Genomic DNA, 21,420 nt, shown 5'->3' with positions numbered 1-21,420 from the left:
AACATCTTGCTTGTTATTAAGGACACAGAAAGGGTGAAGAAGAGTTACATTCTCACTGAATCTCTAAGTTGACCAGAATAGCAACCCTGAAAGGTATACACTGGCTACCCTGATGCAAGTAAATAGGAGAGCGATCAGAACTGAGAGTAACACACGTGTGTAATTCGTTACCCCCCAAAATGAGGCAGAGGCTGAATATCAAGACAGATTTGAGGACATGCAATGGCTGACCACACTGACGATGATTCCCCGACCCCGCTCACTGGACTGTGTGACTAACAGACGCACACAGGCTGGACAAGCCCTGCATCGATGCCCAGGTGCAGGTCGAAGTGTCGGGTGTGGTGTGGGGGTGTGGAGTGTGCAAACACACAACTGAAATTGAAACTAGAGATGTACGTGACAACAAAGTTCTAGTATTAAGAACAAAGCTTCACGTGTATTTTTTTTGCGGTACGCGGGCCTCTCACTGTTGTGGCCTCTCCCGTTGCGGAGCACAGGCTCCGGACGCGCAGGCTCAGTGGCCATGGCTCACGGGCCCAGCCGCTCCGCGGCATGTGGGATCCTCCCGGACCGGGTCACGAATCCGTGTCCCCCGCATCAGCAGGTGGACTCTCAACCACTGCGCCACCAGGGAAGCCCACTTCACGTGCATTTTTAAGATGAATTTCTCAAAAGGGGATAGAGGCCTGAGGAACGTAATCTATTATTAAAGAGAAAAAGCTCTCACAGGAGCTCTGTCAGTGAGATTCCTGGGAAGCACCACTGTGTGGAATCTGTATCATTCAAGAGAGCTTTGACACTGGGGAGTCTCTGTGTTTGGAGGGGATGAAAGAGCCCTATGACTATGGGTTTAAACCCTCCATGTGACAATTAAGGGACTACGTGGCCTTGGGTGGGGACAGGGAAGAGGAGAATCTGGCCTAGGACACTTTAAGGAGTATATAACTAGTCCTCACTCAAAAATCAGTTGCTGCTGGGATTGTAAAATGGTGCAGCCACTTTGGAAAACCGTCTGGCTGATCCTCACAAACACAGTTACTATACAACCAAGCAATTCCACTCCTAGGTATAAGCCCAAGAGAACTGAAGACATACGTCCACGCAAAACTTGTACCCGAACTTTAAAATCAGCATTATTTATAGTAGCCCCGAAGTGGAAACAACCTCAATATTGATCAGCTGATGAATGGATAAACAAAATGTGGTATGTCCATACAATGGGATATCACTAGGCAATAAGAATGAAGTACTGATACCTGCTAAAACATGGGTGAACTCTGAAAATATTATGCTAATGAAAGAAGCCAAGTACAAATAGTCACAGGTGGGATGATTCCATTTATGTGAACTGTCAAGGACAGGCCAATCCACAGAGGCACAAAGCAGACTAGTGGTTACTGGGGTCGTGGGGAGCAGGTAGGGATGAGGAGTGACTGCTAATGGGTGGTAGTGGGGGGAAAGGGTTATCTTTTTTGTTCGTTTTCATCTTTTAAAAAAAATTAATTAATTTTTGGCCACGTTGGGTCTTTGGGTCTGTGGGCGGGCTTTCTCTAGTGGCGGCCAGTGGGGGCTACTCTTCGTTGCAGTGTGTGGGATATACTCCTAGGAGTAGAACTGCTGGATCATATAGTAACTCTATGTTTAACTTTTTGAGAAAAATCCCAAACTGTTTTTCAAAGTTTATATTCCTACCAGCAGTCTATGAGGGCTCTGATTTCTCCACATCCCCACTAACACTAGTTACTGTTTGCCTTTTCTACTGTAGTTATCCTACTGGGCATAAGTGGTATCTCATTGTGGTTTTGATTTCATTTCCCTGACGGCTAATGGTGTTCAGCATCTTTTCATGTGCTTGACAGCCATCTGTATGTCTGTTCAGATCTTTTGCCCATTTTTAAATTGGGTTGTCTTTTTAGCATTGAGTCATAAGAGTTCTTTATATACTCTAGGTACAAGTCCCTTACCAGATATACAATTTGCAAATATTTTCTCCAATCCTTGGCTTATCCTTTCACTTTCTTCACAGCACCCTTTGAAACACAGATAGTTTAAATTTTGACCAGAGTTTCTTTTTTTTTTTTTTTTTTTTTTTTTTGCGGTACGTGGGCCTCTCACTGTTGTGGCCTCTCTAGTTGCAGAGCACAGGTTCCGGACGCGCAGGCTCAGCGGCCATGGCTCACAGGCCCAGCCGCTCCGCGGCATGTGGGATCTTCCCGGACTGGGGCACGAACCTGTGTCCCCTGCATCGGCAGGCAGACTCTCAACCACTGCGCCACCAGGGGAGCCCCAGAGTTTCTTTCTGAGGTGATGAAAATGTTCTAAAATCAGGTAGTAGTGATGGTTGCACAACTCAATGGATACAGTGAAACCACTCAGTTGTATACTTTATAAGGGTGAATTTTATGGTATGTGAATTATATTTTGATAAAAATATTATTTTAAAAAATCAGTCCACTATACTCCTATTGGAATGGCCAAAATCCAGAACACTGACAGCATCAAATGATTGTGAGGATGTGGAGCAACAGAAATCTCATTCATTGCTGATGAGAACGCAAAATAGTAATAAAGCTACTTTGGAAGACAGTTTGGTGGTTTCTTATAAAACTAAGCACACTCTTACCGTACAATCCAGTAACTGCACTCTTTGGTATTTACCCAAAGAAGCTGAAAACTTATGCCCACACAAAACCTGCACATGGATGTTTATAGCAGCTTTATTCATAATTTCTAAGACTTGGAAGTAAACAAGATGTCCTTTAGTTGGCAAATAGATAAACTGTGGTACACCCAAACAACAGAATATTATTCAGCACAAAAAAGACATGAGCTATAAAGCCATGAAAAGACATGGAGGAAATGTAAATGCACATTATTAAGTGAAAGAAGCCAATCTGAAAAGGCTACATACTGCATGATTCCAACTTTAAAACATTCTGGAAAAGGGAAAACTATGGAGACAGTAAAAAGATCAGTGGTTGCCAGGGGGTTGGCAAGGGTTGGGGAATGAACAGGAAGAACACAGAGGATTTTTAGGGCAGTGAAAATACTCTGTATGATACTATAATGATAGATACTTGTCATTGTACATTTTTCCAAACCCATAGGGTGTACAACACCAAGAGTGAACTCTAAGGTTAAACCATGGATTTTGGGTGATTATGATGTGTCAAATGTTGGTTCATCAATTGTAACAAATGTACCCTCCGGTGAGGGATGTTGAAAATAGGGGAGGCTATGCCTACGTGGAGGTAGGGGATATATGGGAAATCCTTGTACTTTCCTTTCAATTTTTCTATGGATCTAAAAGTATTCTAAAAAAATGAAGTCTTTTAAAAAACCAGTGACCTTCCTTAAATACAGGTTAAACTTTACATGATTTGACCATTATCTACAATTTCTTTTGGATTACAATGGGCCTGAACAGAACAACTAGACAGATTTTCAGGTGAAGGAATAGGGCTGTTTATAACTGAGGTGTACAGCAGACAGCAACAGTGTTACCTAATCCCTTCAACAGGCTATCAAAAAACAGGAAATATGGGTAAAAGGGTTTTGCTCTTTGTAAAGTCATAGAATATAACATAAAGAACTCCAGATGATCAGAACAGTCTCTCACTCTAATAATGCATACATTCTCATCTGGGGTATACCATCCCCAAAGGGTGAAAACTATTCCATTCTTTTTATGTATAGAGCACACATATACATACATAAACAGATATATAGTATATGGTGTGAAACTAAAATTTCATTGTGGTAGGCACAATTAGAAAAAAATTTCTGAAGTCTCCTTAGATGCGTGTGGGGGGGTGAATAATGAAAAATAAGATCAAGAAATATTGCTCTAATGACAGAAATTATTTTACTTTTTGGTTATAGAGTTTCTACTTGTGTACACATATACAAATGTATTATTGATAAATATACAAACACACACATCTATATACCTGCACACATAATTATATAGTTATCTTGACTGGAAGTTAAAGGATAAAAATGAGTAATGGTTTAGTTTCTACGACACACTGTCAAAATTTAAGAGTGTCATTACCTCAGTTTGCAGCATTCCTATGTTGTCCAGCTTCTAAACTTCCCTGCGACTCCCTGAATGTCAGCTCACAGGCAAACCAATCATCTATACTCTCAATAGCTACCAGCACACTTAGTACTAAACCTCTGAAATATTTCACCACCTACATTCTACAAATATGACTGTTTTAATGGAAATTTTTAAAAGAAGAAAAGTTCTTATTTTGGATTATGTCCCTCAAGATGCTATTCATTCTTTAAAAACAAGGTATTGGAACTATATAAAGTGAATTCACATTTTATTTACTTGGAAAATAGGACCTGCCTGAATCAGAGAAAGATGTCCTTGAGCACATACTTCCTTCACTCCCTAAAGAGTCTGCTCAGAAGGCTGACTCATGGGAAGCCCCCAGGAAACTCTGAGTGACACTGTCTCAGGCCCAGCACAGTGAAACTACAGAGGGAACAATTCCAAGCACATTTCATAGCCTAAGGTTGAAACTCATTTTTTTCTGCATCTCTTGACACCAACTCAGGGTTTCTCAACGTCAGCATTATAGACATTTTGAGCTAGATAATTATTTGTGGTGGGCGCTGTCCTGTGTATTGTAGGATGTCCAGCAGCATCCCTGGCTTCTACCCACCAGGTGCCACAGTAACACCTCCCTTCCCCAGCTGTGAAAGCCAAAATGTTTCCAGACATTGTCAAATGCCCCTAGGGGCAAAACTGCCCCCAGTTGACACTCCCTGATCTAACCTGACTATTCGCAGTTATAGCAGCTTCTAGTTTGGGGACTGAATTTTAAGCAGTTTTATCTGTAATTCCAATGTATGAATGCTGCTTTATAAGAAACATTCATGTGGTTCTATATGAACCTGTTTGAATAAGGCTTAATAAAGCTCATTAAACATCTATGGAAATAAATCTCAGAAGAATTATTTATGAACTAAAAATGCTAATTACAGTGTCTAAGAAAACTTCCAATATTAAAGCCCTTGGGTTTTTTCCACCCATCTCAGAATCCCACGATGTAGTAAAATTATAGCACCATTATCTACAGACAAATTAAAACTTCTAAGATGAAATCAAATCAAAAATTCTAATTACAGGACAAAAAGTACTCATGTAAATCAATAATGGAAAACTCTTAAAACTTACATCCTTTCTTTCAGAATCCTGATACTTGTTCCATTCTTCAGAAACATAAGACAGATAGATGTTTACAACATTCCGAACTCATCAAGACGTGATTATTGCTTTTCACGCACTCATTTTAATCAGACTATTTCCGAGTTGTTATTTATCACTTTGATGTGCTACAAATCAACATTCAAAATTCTGGTCTGCTTTTTTGTAACTATCACTTGCTCATTCATTCACCCAAAAATTACTAACACACCTAGTATAGGATGGATGATTTGGTTATTTTCAGTTTGGGGATGGAAAGTTATGACCTAGATTTTAGGTAGATTTGAGGGTCCCACTTCCTCTCCCAGATACCCTCTACCTTCAGCTTGGGGAGATGCTGCCATGCGCCTTTTGTCAGTAGATGCTGACTTGAACTCCTAGCAGTGGCCAGTGCAGGCACACAGGGGGCAGATGCACAGACATCCACTGCTAGACAGTGCAGGCCTTTGATGGGATTTGAATTATTGAGCTTGAGAGTAAAAACTGTCCACTTCAAAGCTGTTTTCATCTCTAGTACATGCAAACATTTTCATATCACTGAAGATAAATTCAGGGGGATACTCTTGGGGGACCAGATGGAAGTGGGGAGGAGAAAAATCATAGAGGACTTTTGGGATTTCCAGATTCATGGTATTGACCCTTTGAGGGGAGTCATTTGCGATCTGGCTCAGGAACAAAACTGAACTGCATACCAGCCAGACAACTTTGTAGGGTTAAGTTACTTAGTCCGCCTTGTCCAACAGTAGCCACTAGCCACATGTGGCTACCTAATTAAAATAAAATAAAATAAAATAAAATAATAAAAAATTCAGTTCTTTGGTCACTTAGTCATATTTCAAGTGCTTGGGAGCCACATGTGGCTAGTGGCTATTGTACAGGACAGCAGAGAGGAGAACATTTCCGTCATCACACAAAATTCTACTGGGTAGTTCTGAGTCCAAAGGCGAGACTAGCTATTCTTCCAGCATCTGCCCTTCCACATGGTGGCATTCGTATGTAATAGGTGATCACATTCAATCCTCACTACATCACTGTGAGGAGGGAATTATTCTCAGGAAACAAACTTACGGAAGATTGTTAATTTGCCCAAGGTTACATAGTTTATGATACTGATTGCTTATTTATTACGTGTGAGGCCCTGCAGTAAGCAGTAACCTATGTGTTATCTCATATCTTACCACCACCCCATTGTATAGATGAGGAAGCTAGGAACTTATAGGCTACTTGAGGGTGGTCTCAAATCTGGATATTGAGCATAGATTACATCTTGAATTATCAGTACCTGGTACTAACTGCACTTATATTTATGGTTTCATTTAATCTCGACAGAAACTATAAGGATATTAAAGTTCCACATGGTGAAGAAACCCCATTCCCTGAATACATATTTACTGAGTGTTTATGATCTAAACTCTGGGGGCTAAAGTGTTGAATGAGAATGATGAGGTCCCTGCCCTCAAGGAGCTTATATTCTACAAGAGAGAGACAGAATAAACAAGTAAACAAACAATACCTTTAGTGCTATTGAAGAAATAAGCAGAAAGCTTTGCTAGCAATTTTACTGGGTGGCATGGAGAGGCAGGAGTAGTGGTAATTGCCTTTTAGTCAGGGTCATCATCAAAGGCTTTTGAGGAGGTGACACTTGAACTGAGTCCTAAGGCATGGCAAGGAGCCAGTGAAGAACTGGAGATTGAAGGAGTGTTTCGGGCACAGCAAGTGCAAAGGCTCTGAGGCATAAAAGAGGTTGGAAGTGCTCAGGGAACAGAAAGGGGGCCAGGGTAGCTGGAGTGGAGTTAGTAAGGTTAATGGTAGAAAATGAGGGTCAGAAAGGTGACAGAGACCACTGTGCATAGGATCTTGTGGGGCAGGCCAAGGAGTATGGTTTTGTCCTAAGTCTAACAGTGAGCCTTTGAAAAAAGTATGAAACTAATATGATTTGCCTGTTAAAATGACACCTCTGGAGGCAGAGCTGGGGAGCCTAAACTCCTTCCCCCTCATCACACTGAGCATCTTTCACTGAGAGGTAGTACAATCTATGATTGTCCTCAGTCTATGTCTTACTTTTTGTTAAGCCATATAACCTTCAGCTCCATGCCTTGGAGTCTTTGACTATAAAATGGGCTGGATATCTGTTCCTGCCTATCTCAGAGGCCTATTAGTCATATTAATGAGGATATACAGATAGAGAGTTGAAAAGACCAATTAGCACAGTGAAACTGTTGTTGCTACCAGGTCTACAACAAGCAAGATCTTAGGTCCTCTGGGCTCTAGTGATCTGACTCTGCACAGACAGAGCTACCAAAAATACCTATGATAAAAACCTCCAAAAACTTGTTCTATAATGAATCATTCCCTAAAGAGGCAACAAAAGTGAAACTCCAAACCAATACCTAGTGGCTAGCACTGGGCCTGATACTTGGTAAGCTTTCCACTGGTATTAAGAGAATAATGAATGAATCAATGAGAAAGCCGCACCATGCTTACTAATTACAGATACGCATCCAATATCCTTTGCCTGATCTGCCTTAGTAAAGGAACCTTAATTTCCACGTTTCCTTTGGTGGCCAGGTGACTAAGGATTGACCAATGTGTGCAAGCAGAAGTGGCTGGGTGGAGCTTTACAGAAAGCTCCTTACAAATGGGAGCTGACACTATGGAGAACAGTATGGAGGTTCCTTAAAAAACTAAAAATAGAACTACCATATGACCCACCAATCCCACTACTGGGCATATACTCTGAGAAAACCATAATTCAAAAACAGTCATGTACCACAATGTTCATTGCAGCTCTATTTACAATAGCCAGGACATGGAAGCAACCTAAGTGTCCATCGACAAATGAATGGATAAAGAAGATGTGGCACATATATACAATGGAATATTACTCAGTCATAAAAAGAAACGAAATTGAGTTATTTGTAGTGAGGTGGATGGACCTGGAGTCTCTCATACAGACTGAAGTAAGTCAGAAAGAGAAAAACAAATACCGTATGCTAACACATATACATGGAATCTAAAAAAAAAAAAAAGGTTATGAAGAACCCAGGGGCAGGACAGGAATAAAGACGCAGACGTAGAGAATGGACTTGAGGACATGGGGAAGGGTAAGGGTGAGCTGGGACGAAGTGAGAGAGTGGCATGGACATATACACACAACCAAATGTAAAATAGATAGCTAGTGGGAAGCAGCCGCATAGCACAGGGAGATCAGCTCGGTGCTTTGTGACCACCTAGAGGGGTGGGATAGGGAGGGTGGGAGGGAGACGCAAGAGGGAGGAGATATGGGGATATATGTATAACTGATTCACTTTGTTATAAAGCAGAAACTAACACACCATTTGTAAAGAAATTATACTCCAATAAAGATGTTAAAAAAAATAAAAATAAATGAGAGCTGACTCAGCTGGGGGAATTCTTTGCCTTTCCTCCTTCCTCCTTCTTGGAACAAGAACACGATGGCTGGACCTCATGGATGCAAACTTGAGGTCAACCTCAAAGTCAAGCCCTAAGGATGGCTGAGCAGAAAGGATGGCAACCATTATTAAGGAGCTCTTTTACTAGCAGCCAAATGCTGTGCCTAATGTACACATTGATCTTCCTATCGACTGTGGAGAGTGACACATAAAAATCATGTGAAAAACTGCTAACTAGTAGAGATCACTGAGGCCAAGTTTAGAGTCTACGGTCCTCTTTTAAATGTGAGATTCTAAGGTTGTGTCAGATTCTCAGTTCTGAGAATCATAATTTCCCAACTTGAAATCAAGGGACCCAGTCAGCTAAATCACAAATCACTTTTTAAAAGTCACCAAGCTTTAGAATAAAAATGATTCGGGTTTTTCCAAGTTGTATTTTTAAATGTTGAATATAGACAATGGCTTTTCATATGTTTGAGTCCTGGAAATCTATAGTGCATATCAAAAACTGCCCATCTATAATACAAAACATCTTCTAAAGCGGCTGGACCACCCTTAGCTTGCGGGGACAGAACTTACTTTCTTTTCATCTCCAGTGAAATTGTATTCCCATTCTCTCTGTGGCTGCAGAGTTAGACTTCCTGGTTTGGGAAAATGCTTGATTCAAGGATGGGAGGTCTCTACCCCATTACTCTTTGGAGCTACTCTGCCTCTTAACACACATTTTATACTTCTAACTTCTCTTACTAGAACTGGCTTTTTTTCTTGTTTTTTGCTCCCTACTTTCCACTCCTCTCATTTTGCTCTTCTTACACTTTTCATTAAGTTTTTCCTTGTTTTTCTAACATATGCAAAACCACAGAGGTACAACTAGGATTCTGAAAATAGTAACATCATTTGCCAGGTGTCCCAGGACAACTGGGATGAAGGGAGAAGAAAACCCATGAGGTCCTTTTGTGTGAGGTAGCTTATCTGCTGCTGGCAGCACTGGACTGATGCCCACCTGGAGAATTACACATGGACCAGATGTTCATCATGCCTTCACCTTCCATTAGTAGTTTGACAAAAATGAAACCAATTTATTTAACAAATTTTTTTTTTTTTGCGGTACGCGGGCCTCTCACTGTTGTGGCCTCTCCCGCTGTGGAGCACAGGCTCCGGACGCGCAGGCTCAGCGGCCATGGCTCATGGGCCCAGCTGCTCTGCGGCATGTGGGATCTTCCCGGACCAGGGCACGAAACCGTGTCCCCTGCATCGGCAGGCGGACTCTCAACCACTGTGCCACCAGGGAAGCCCTAACAAATTGTTTTTTTGTGGAGGTCGCTGTTTTTTTTTTAAAGCATCTACCATGTACAGGTAACAGTGGGGAGCCTCAGGGAGACACAAAGATGAGGAACTCCCAGTGTCCGCTCTAGGGGAGCACATGGCTTCATTGGGGAAAAAAAGTCAGACACCTTGATTCGTCAAGAATTGCTGAACAAGGACTTCCCTGGTGGCGCAGTGGTTAAGAATCTGCCTGCCCTTGCTGAATGGATACAAAAACAAGACCCATATATATGCTACAAGAGACCTACTTCAGACCTAGGGACACATACAGACTCAAAGTGAGGGGAAGGAAAAAGATATTCCATGCAAATGGAAATCAAAAGAAAGCTGGAGTAGCAATACTCATATCAGATAAAACAGACTTTAAAATAAAGAATGTTACAAGAGACAAAGAAGACTACATAATGATCAAGGGATCAATCCAAGAAGAATATATAACAATTATAAATATATATGCATCCAACATAGGAGCACCTCAATACATAAGGCAACTGCTATCAGCTATAAAAGAGGAAATCGACAGCAACACAATAATAGTGGGGGACTTTAACACCTCACTTACACCAATGGACAGATCATCCAAAAAGAAAAGAAATAAGGAAACAGAAGCTTTAAATGACACAATAGATCAGATAGATTTAATTGATATTTATAGGACAATCCATCCAAAAACAGCAGATTACGCTTTCTTCTCAAGTATGCATGGAACATTCTCCAGGATAGATCACATCTTGGGTCACAAATGAAGCCTCAGTAAATTTAAGAAAATTGAAATCATATCAAGCATCATTTCTGACCACAATGCTATGAGATTAGAAATCAATTACAGGGAAAAAAACGTAAAAAACACAAAACACATGGAAGTTAAACAATATGCTACTAAATAACCAAAAGGTCACTGAAGAAATCAAAGAGGAAATCAAAAAATACCTAGAGACAAAGGACAATGAAAATACAATGATCCAAAACCTATGCGATGCAGCAAAAACAGTTCTAAGAGGGACGTTTATAGCTATACAAGCCTACCTCAAGAAACAAGAAAAATCTCAAATAAACAATCTAACCTTACACCTAAAGAAACTAGAGAAAGAAGAAACAAAACCCAAAGTTAGCAGAAGGAAAAAAATCATAAAGATGAGAACAGAAATAAATGAACCATAAACAAAGAAAACAATAGCAAAGATCAATAAAACTAAGAGCTGGTTCTTTGAGAAGATAAACGAAATTGATAAACCATTAGCCAGACTCATCAAGAAAAAGAGGGAGAGAACTCAAATCAATAAAATTAGAAATGAAAAAGGAGAAGTTACAACAGATACCACAGAAATACAAAGCATCCTAAGAGACTACTACAAGCAACTCTATGCCAATAAAATGCACAACCCAGAAGAAACAGACAAATTCTTAGAAAGGTATAACCTTCCAAGACTGAACCAGGAAGAAACAGAAAATATGAACAGACCAATCACAAGTAATGAAATTGAAACTGTGATTAAAAATCTTCCAACAAACAAAAGTCCAGGACCAGATGCCTTCACAGGTGAATTCTATCAAACATTTAGAGAAGAGCTAACACCCATCCTTCTCAAACTCTTCCAAAAAATTGCAGAGGAACACTCCCAAACTCATTCTATGAGGACACCATCACCCTGATAACAAAACAAGACAAAGATACTACAAAAAAAGAAAATTACAGACCAATATCACTGATTAATATAGATGCAAAAATCCTCAACAAAATACTAGCAAACAGAATCCAACAACATATTAAAAGGATCATACACCATGACCAAGTGGGATTTATCCCAGGGATGCAAGGATTCTTCAATATACGCAAATCAATCAATGTGATACACCGTATTAACAAAGTGAAGAATAAAAACCATATGATCATCTCAATCGATGAAGAAAAAGCTTCTGACAAAATTCAACACCCATTTATGATAAAAAGTCTCCAGAAAGTGGGCGTAGAGGGAACCTACCTCAACATAATAAAGGCCATATACGCCCAACCCACAGCAAACATCATTCTCAATGGTGGAAAACTGAAAGCATTTTCTCTAAGATCAGGAACAAGACAAGGATGTCCACTCTCGCCACTATTATTCAACATAGTTTTGGAAGCCCTAGCCATGGTAATCAGAGAAGAAAAATAAATAAAAGGAATACAAATTGGAAAAGAAGAAGTAAAACTGTCACTGTCTGCAGCTGACATGATACTATACATAGAGAATCCTAAAGATGCCACCAGAATACTACTAGAGCTAATCAATGAATTTGGTAAAGTTGCAGGATACAAAATTAATGCACAGAAATCTCTTGTGTTCTTATACACTAACAATGAAAGATCAGAAAGAGAAATTAAGGAAACAATCTGATTCACCATTGCAACAAAAAGAATAAAATACCTAGGAACAAACCTACCTAAGGAGGTAAAAGACCTGTACTCAGAAAACCATAAGACACTGATGAAAGAAATCAAATATGACACAAAAACAGATGGAGAGATATATCATGCTCTTGCACTGGAATAATCAATATTGTGAAAACGACTATACTACCCAAAGCAATCTACAGATTCAATGCAATCTGTAACAAATTACCAATGGCATTTTTTACAGAACTAGAACAAAAAATCTTAAAATTTGTATGGAGACACAAAAGTCCCTGAATAGCCAAAGCAGTCTTGAGGGAAAAAAATGGAGCTGGAGGAATCAGACTCCCTGACTTCAGACTATACTATAAAGCTACAGTAATCAAGACAGTATGGTACTGGCACAAAAACAGAAACATAGATCAATGGAACAAGATAGAAAGCCCAGAGATAAAACCCACGCACCTATGGTCAACTAATCTATGACAAAGGAGGCAAGAATATACAATGGAGAAAAGACAGTCTCTTCAATAAGTGGTGCTGGGAAAACTGGACAGCTACATGTAAAAGAATGAAATTAGAACACTCCCTAACACCATACACAAAAATAAGCTCAAAATGGATTAGAGATCTAAATGTAATACTGGACACTATAAAACTCTTAGAGGAAAACATAGGAAGAACACTCTTTGACATAAATCACAGCAAGATCTTTTTTGATCCACCTCCTAGAGTAATGGAAATAAAAACCAAAATAAACAAATGGGGCCTAATGAAACTTCAAAGCTTTTGCACAGCAAAGGAAACCATAAACAAGATGAAAAGACAACCCTCAGAATGGGAGAAAATATTTGCAAACGAATCAGTGGACAAAGGATTAACCTCCATAATATATAAACAGCTCATGTAGCTCAATATTAAAAAAACAAACAACCCAATCCAAAAATGGGTAGAAGACCTAAATAGACATTTCTCCAAAGAAGACATACAGATGGCCAAGAAGCACATGAAAAGCTGCTCAACATCACTAATTATTAGAGAAATGCAAATCAAAACTACAATGAGGTATCACCTCACACCAGTTAGAATGGGCATCATCAGAAAATCTACAAACAACAAATGCTGGAGAGGGTGTGAAGAAAAGGGAACCCTCTTGCACTGTTGGTGGGAATGTAAATTGATACAGCCACTATGGAGAACAGTTTGGAGGTTCCTTAAAAAACTAAAAATAGAATTACCATATGACCCAGCAATCCCACTACTGGGCATATACCTAGAGAAAACCATAATTCAAAAAGACATATGCACCCCAATGTTCACTGCAACACTGTTTACAATAGGCAGGTCATGGAAACAACCTAAATGCCCATCAACAGATGAATGGATAAAGAAAATGTGGTGTATATATATATATATTTTATATATATATATATCATATATATATATATACAATGGAATATTACTCAGCCATAAAAAGGAATGAAATTGGGTCATTTGTAGAGACATGGATGGATCTAGAGTCTGTCATACAGAGTGAAGTAAGTCAGAAAGAGTAAAACAAATATTGTATATTAACGCATATATGTGGAACCTAGAAAAATGGTACAGATGAACTGGTTTGCAGGGCAGAAGTTGAGACACAGATGTAGAGAACAAACGTATGGACACCAAGGGGGGACAGCGGCGGGTGGTGGTGGTGGTGGTGGGGTGAATTGAGAGTTTGGGATTGACATATATACACTGATGTGTATAAAATGGATGACTAATAAGAACCTGCTGTATAAAAAAATAAATTAAAAAAATAAAGAAAAAAAGAATATGCCTGCCAATGCAGGGGACACGGGTTCCAGCCTTGGTCTGGGAAGATCTCACATGACATGGGGCAACTAAGCCCATGTGCCACAATTACTGAGCCCGCGTGCCACAACTACTGAAGCCCACGCGCCTAGAGCCCGTGCTCCACAATAAGAGAAGCCACTGCAATGAGAAGCCCACGCACTGCAACGAAGACCCAACACAGCCAAAAATAAATAAATACATTTTAAAAAATTGCTGTATTGTATCACAGTCACACAACAAAATACACACTTTAAAAATTTCATTAAAAAAAGAATTGCTGAACAGAAAATATGATTTGCTAAAAATTGGTGTGAGTCATTTACTATATTAAAATCTATCAATTCATAAGGCAGTTAAAAACAAATGCAAAACTCACTGGCCCCCTTTAGAGGATGCTATGGAACCAAAAGATGTTAAACAAATGGAAAGAATTAAGCATGTATCCTTTTTCATACAAATTGTAGTTCAGGGCAACCAAATCACTGATGAGGCAAAGATTCTCTTTATAGTATTCCAGTAAATAAATAAATGAAGAATTAGAATATCAGCATTCTGCAACTCTTAATGAAAAAGACAACAACTAGGTCACCTGCGTCTGCATTGGAGGATACACACTACTACATATGGGGTGTTCTTGCCCAAAAAGTTCAAATCTGAATTAGATCAAGCCTTTTGGTATAGGGGATAGAGGAATGCTTAAATGATATCACGAGGAAACAATCACCAAAATCCAGGCTGGGGAGTACTCCACAAGACAAATGACCCAGATTTTTCAACAGATAAATTGCAAGGAAAAAAGTAAAATGTAAACCTATAGATTAATAGACACAATTTATGGACCCTATTTGAATACTGATTTGAACAAACCAATGATAATATAAACTTAAAGGGACTATCAAGGGAATTTGAACACTTTAGAAATTTAATGACATTACATAGTTATTGTTAATTTTTAGATGCTATATGGTATACTGCTTTTCTTAACAAAGGAGCCTTTTATTTTAGAGCTACATATTAAAGTATTTATGAATGAATGCTCAGGATTTGCTTCAAAGGAATTTAGTGTTGGTGACGGTGAGGAGAATGGGTAGGGAAAACAGACAAAACAGGATTGGCCCAAAGTTGATCACTGCTGAATGCCCAAGCATGTATCACCAAGCTTCATTAAACTAGTCCAATTTTGCTTGAAATACTCTATAATAAAAAGTGAAAAAAAAGGGGCTTCCCTGGTGGCGCAGTGGGACACGGGTTTGTGCCCCGGTCCGGGAAGATCCCACATGCCGCGGAGCGGCTGGGCCCGTGAGCCATGGCCGCTGAGCCTGCGCGTCTGGAGCCTGTGCTCCGCAATGGGAGAGGCCACAACAGTGAGAGGCCCGCGTACCGCAAAAAAAAAAAAAAAAAAAAAAAAAAAAAAAAAAAATCAGGACTCCACCTCTCCCCCAAATTTTAGTTTTGAGTAAGACGACGTAGAGGGAGAGAGCAGTGTTATGCAGAGAGCCCAGAGGAGGCTTTCTGCAGGAGGCAGCAGGCATGCTCTCAGCAGTGCATGCAGGAAATGCCACAGTCCTAGGCGTAAAGAAGGCTCACCCTGTACATGTCTGTCAAGCCCAGGAGGCTGGGCCACAGAGCACAGATTTCTGTCATGGGCAACAAGAGCCGACCGAGAAAGGCAAAAAGCGGGGGGTGCTGTCCAGATGGGCAGCCATGAGTCTCTCTCTTGGGTTCATGGAACCATCAGCGTTCTGAACAATGGGAAGACACCATTTATCATGAGCATGGTTGAAAGAGGGGACCCTGGGAAGGCTCAGAAACCAGGCAGGTAGCATTTGCAACATAAAAATGACACTAAAGGAGAACTGACAGAATCTGGTTTCTCGCTGCAAGGAGGGGGATGAAAAGAGGCCGGTCAAAGAAGACTGAGAGGGTGGAGAAGGGTCTGGCAGAGAAATGGCAGGTGGGAGGTAGAACTCAGGGAACAGATGTTGGGCCAAGTCTACCTGTTAGTAGAAAGTATGCACGAGGCACTTGTAGTGGTTTCTCTTGCTGCTTAGTTCAAAGAGGGAGATGGGGAAAATACTTGTTCTTTTGATCTCTATAAATCAAAGTATAAACTCTGTGCCAAAATAATTTAACAGCTGTGCCTTTTTCCTTAAAATTATTAGTTCTAAAAACAGAAAATATAAAAAGTAGAAAAATCTGCGAATCCTACCTTAGAAACCAAACCAAATATTTCTTCTTAAAAAAACTAACAACAACAAAAAAAAACTATACAGGTATATAAATGATACGGAGACTTTTTTTTTCCTTTATAACCTAAGTTTCAGAGACCTCAGTTGTAATCTTCAGAAAACTTTGACAACAAAAAACAAAAGGACATTAACTGTACATGTAGGGAACTTCTGGATACAACAGTCAGCCTAAGGAAAAAAATAAAAACCAAAACAAAAAAAGACATTTACACTTCAGGATAATTTCAACTATACAAACAATGTAACTTCACCATTGCTGCTGATGTAAAATAACGATGACATTATGAACATCGCTAAGTAAAATTTTGCAAATATTTCTTTTAGGGACTTAGTGAGAACTAGATTTTAAAAATGAAGTGTAAAAAAACCCCTAGATTTTCCAATTGAAATTTTTGAAAAGAAAAGATCAGACTTACTTATGACATCCTGATCACTGTCTTAACATTCAGCATGGTGTATCGTGAAACAGAGCTGTCTGTATAAAAATTTTATCCTCATAATGAATAACGAAAGAAATAATCAGAGGGCTACAGAGCAAGGACAATGCTTCTGGAAGCTGATGTAGACCTGGAAAATAATTTTCATGTTTGCTAGCATGTACTGAAGGCTCACACAAATAATGTGTAAGAGGAGACAAACTAATATAACTCTATGAAAGAAGTTAGCAGCCTGAATTAACTTTACCTGAGACAACCACTTCCCTCCACATAGGTTGTTTGGACCTGGCCTTCACAACATTTTATTTGTCCATCTTTCTTTTCTCTCACATTAGCTGAGTGAAATTATCAACCCCCAAGGCAGCGTCCTCCTGTGATATGTTAGGCTGGTTTATAATAATGAGTCCATGCGTGGACAGGAACAGCGATAGCTGGTTTGCTTATTTGTGCGAAGTTCGAGAAGGCCCCAAGTTGGACCCTGGTGAAGCAGGTCTGCACTCTTTAGACCCACCCTTTTTGGATAAAATAGGCGTGTGTCTGAGTAGAGAAATGGGGCTGCACCCGAATCGTGGAATTTTCAGAATTAGGAAAAAGGGCTTCAAAGAATGAGAAGATAAGAGGAAATAAGGTTTTCAGGTGGAAACCGATTTAAAAGGGGAAAAAAGACCAAAAAAACAACCCTTTCCAGATGCCCCTTCTGTGCAGAATCAGTTAGTTTTAATATCTCTCAGATAAGTCATCAAAAATAAAATATCTAAATAAATAAAATTTAAAAATCTACAGAATACTCAGAATAAAGTAATTTAGAAAATTTATTGACTCTAGCACTGAGATTTCACCTTAGCTAAGATATTTCTAGTTCTTTTTAAACAGAACTGTTTCTGACAAAAGTAACTCATTCTAAATGACGTCTGTAGAGGTGAAAATTCACCCTGGGGTAAAGCATGCTCCTCCTGCAAGTAATTTACCTTGTGGAACCTTCAGGGCAACTCTTTAATGGCTACTGTCAAAACAACTTCTAAAACCATACACAAAAGCTAGAAGACACTTATGCCCCTCACCCCATATGCTGTGGTTTAATTTTACTGACAAACTAAACTTTTAAAATGTTTTCCCATTTATATTTGTCCACAGGCATTCAGAAATAATAAGTGTATGCTTAAAGGACAATTATTACTTGTTCCACAGGGAAACCGATATGGCTTTTCTCACCCAATGGGTTGGTTCGTCCTTCTTTCCAAGCTGATGCTTCTGAGGTACAGAATATGGGCATGGGCTTGGGACGCAGGCCTAACTGATACATGGGAGAGGCATAAAAATTAAAATAAAATAAAGATAACCCTCTATGTAAACTTTATGCTTCCACTGCAATTACTCCATTTTCGTTCACATTTCTAGTGTGAATTATAACCAGAGCAAACAGATCATCGTTCCACATCCCAGTAGATGTCAACAGCCAAATTACCACTTTAAACTAAACACTCTCTCTGTCTGACTGAAGAAGGGGCACATTGCTAAATCCTTACCATTCTGAAGGGAATAGGAACTCTGGGTACAGGTGATATTCCAAATTAAATTATGCAGATGTCTGAACATATCTGAGTTCCCAGAGTATGAGCAGTACTTGTTCTAAGATCTCACCACCTCTTCTATAACAGAACATGTTCAACCAACAGCTGAGTTGAAATAGTAACACTTTCTTGGGGAAATTAAAGTTAGCAAACTTATTAGATGAGAAATCAAATAATGACTCACATCTTATTCTTTTAAGTATGACAAAAAAGATAAAGCTATTTATCAAAATTTATTTTAGCAAAAGTTGTGGCTATCTTTTCACACCTATTTAAAGCAAAAATCAAATCCTGGACAATCTGTAACATTTGGAGTAATGCTCTTTTACATCATGCACAAAATTTTTATTTTGACGTATTCAATTTTAATGAAATTTTAGTAACATATATCAACAGATTTGGGGACAGCTGAGGAGCCAGTATATTTATCACTGAACAAAAGTTTTAACACGTAAGCACGTATTTGCAAAAAGCAATCTAAGAAATCTTATGAAAAGATCCCATGAAATCCAATATCAAATTAAAACAGCAAGGAATAAAAGGACACCAGAAAAAAAAAGATCTGTTAAATGCTGTTTTTCAATTCACTTACTGTCCAACCAAAATCTTTGTTGCTTTGATGAGAAGAATATATTTTAAAAAAATTCTTGCTAGATCTGCTCTATGGGACGGACACACACACACACACACACACACACACACACTGACAGGGATTCCCAGGACACCAGTGGGGCCTCTTTTAGGCCCCTTAAGTGTTAACAGCAGAGGCCTGGCTGCGACCAGGCGCGTCTGGCCCGATTTAAATGCCCTGTCTTCAGAGGACTGCGGTGAGCATGGCCATAAAACTAGGGGACATTACTGAACCTTAGAGTGTCTGATCCTCCCCCCAACAATACACACAACTTTACTCATACAATTAAGGCTGCTAGTTGGCATTCCATTTAATTGTCAAAGTCAGACCGGTGGCAGCCCCACAGCCACAAAGAGATGCCTTAAATGAGAAGAACATGTTTCTACACCGCATTTGAGAAAGTTTGGCTCCAAGCTATGCACTGATTAATATCAGATCTCCTCCTTCATTCTCTGCTCAACAATCTTGTCACATCTGGCTGACAAATCCTTAGGAGATTATGCAAAACCAGGCGGCCAGTGGGGCTCGGGGTCTGGCCAGCAGCTTCCGAGGGGCAGCGGGGACCACGCCGCGGCCTCCTCCTCCGCCCTCGGGCACCCCCCACCCCCGGTCCCCTGCCCCGCCGCCCGGTCGGCAGCGGGGACCCGCCTGGGCGTTCGGGTGGCGAGCGAGCGCGGCGCCCCCGGGGCCGGGAAGCCGAGTGCGGCCGAGGTTCAACACCCGCGACGCGGGACCGGCCGCCCCGGCGCTTGCAGGCGATGCCGAGTGCGGCGGAGGTACCGCCGCCGGCTCCGAAGCCCGGTCCAGCCCTGTCACCTGCAGGCTGCCCGTCCCCAAGTAGCCAGAGCCTACTGTGTCTGGCTTGGACGTGGAAACCCTCGAGCCTGACCCCAATTTCTGGGGCTGCCTGAACCAGGGGGGAAACACCTAGCGCTGAACTGTTCCGCGCACCCGGCAGGTCAGCTGTAACCTTTATAAAAACCTGACCTTGAACCCTCGAATCTATCCTGTCCCAGAAGCTTCCTGAGCCGACCTGTCTGCGTCTTCATTTGCAGTTTTGTACAAAAGATTTGTAGACAACCCTTCCCCCCCGCCCCGGACAGGAGGCCCCGTCACTGTCCCTCACCCGGCTCCGCAGTTCTCCGAGTGACCGAAGGCTACCGCACGCTTAATTCTCCGGAAACAAAATCCAGGTTAAAAAAAAAAAAAACACTTTAAAAATCAGCTGTTTAATTAATTCTGAGGTAAAAGCGGTTGAAACAGTCCCAATGTCCTTGGACCGAAAGCCGAGGTGCTGAGGGGGCGGGAAGAAATGCGGAAGGCGGCAGCCCAGTCTCTCCCGACCCCGCACTTTCGACGCGCCGGGGCTGCCTCGGGGACGCCGGGGTCCCGCCCCCGCCCGCCAACCCCGGTCGCTCACCCAGAGCGCGTCGGGCGGCTCTGGGACGTCGGGCGGCGACGGGTCCGAGCGCCCCCACGGGCCCTCCCCGCCGCAGAGACGCTCCCTCACACCCTGCCTCGGGTAAGGACCGCGCCGCCGCCGCGCAGGTGGCCCTCGGGGAGATGGCCCCTGGCGCACCCCCGAGTACCGACCTGCCCGGGGTCCGAGCGGCGTCCCCGGCCGCCCCGCCCTGCGCGCTGAGGGGGCCCCGCGCCCGGGGAGGGCGCCACGCTTACCTCGGCCATCCTGCGGCCGCTGCAGTGCCGGGGCTACCGGCGCGTGTCCCCGGCTCGGGCCGCCCCGCGTCCGCCTCGGCTCGGCGGGCGCCGCCGCATCCAAGCTCCGGCCGTCGGGGCCCGCCGCGGCGAAGTGGGCGGCTCCCAGTGCTCCCAGGCCGCGCGGCGCGGTGGCCGCCCCCGCCCTCCGGAGCGCCGCGCACCGCGTGTGCCCGCACGCCCGCCCCCTGAGCCCCGGGGGGGGCGCCCCTCCTCCTCTCCCCTTCCCCTCCTACTGGGCTGCCGAGTCGCCCGAGGCTCGGGCGCTGCTGCGCAGCACGGGAAGCCGCCTCCTGCTCCCGCGGCCCACTAACGCGCTAAATCGATGCAGCTGATGCGAGGCCGTGGCCCCCCGCAGACAGCGGAGACCTAGCCGGCGGCCGGAGAGGAGGTGTCTGCCCCCGCCGGGCTTGAAGGCACTTGTCGGTAAAGACACAGACGTGTCGGTGTTTGCCTGTCCCGGGGAAGGGCGAAATGCTCTGAAGTTCTCTGGCTCCCATGTCGGGGGATGATTCTGCCGCCCTGCTTGCTCCGGGGCGCCCTCGGGTCCCACCGCGGCCAAGAAGAGGGCTGTGCCACCCTCGTCACCAGAAACTTTATTTCCAGAGGAAGTTTGGGGACGTGTCCCAGGATGTGGAGA

General features: G+C 42.1%; 2 protein-coding genes across 8 annotated transcripts in view; one reads left to right on the top strand and one right to left on the bottom strand.

Moving 5' to 3' along the window:
- Positions 1 to 20,880, bottom strand: part of BNC1 (basonuclin zinc finger protein 1) — a 32,890-nt gene extending 12,010 nt beyond the window's left edge. The window contains exon 1 of one of the 2 annotated variants that reach the window (XM_060157462.1): positions 20,742 to 20,880. In XM_060157462.1, the coding sequence (XP_060013445.1) occupies positions 20,742 to 20,750 (9 nt within the window). In that variant the 5' untranslated portion in view covers positions 20,751 to 20,880. The remainder of the gene's footprint in view (positions 1 to 20,741) is intronic. The other variant, XM_060157469.1, reaches the window with a different exon arrangement.
- The window catches only part of SH3GL3 (SH3 domain containing GRB2 like 3, endophilin A3), a 287,126-nt gene continuing 286,151 nt past the window's right edge, over positions 20,446 to 21,420 (top strand). For 5 of the 6 annotated variants that reach the window (XR_009542112.1, XR_009542111.1, XR_009542107.1 and 2 more), the window contains exon 1: positions 20,963 to 21,206. The gene's annotated coding sequence lies outside the window, so the exon portion shown is untranslated. Of the gene's footprint in view, positions 20,587 to 20,962; positions 21,207 to 21,420 lie in introns of those variants that run through there. The other variant, XM_060157494.1, reaches the window with a different exon arrangement.

The sequence above is a fragment of the Lagenorhynchus albirostris genome, chromosome 1, assembly GCF_949774975.1.
Source record: "Lagenorhynchus albirostris chromosome 1, mLagAlb1.1, whole genome shotgun sequence".
NCBI classification, from domain to species: Eukaryota; Metazoa; Chordata; class Mammalia; order Artiodactyla; family Delphinidae; genus Lagenorhynchus; species Lagenorhynchus albirostris.
Note: the sequence above shows the minus strand (reverse complement) of the source record. Positions and strands in the feature narration are given on the sequence as shown.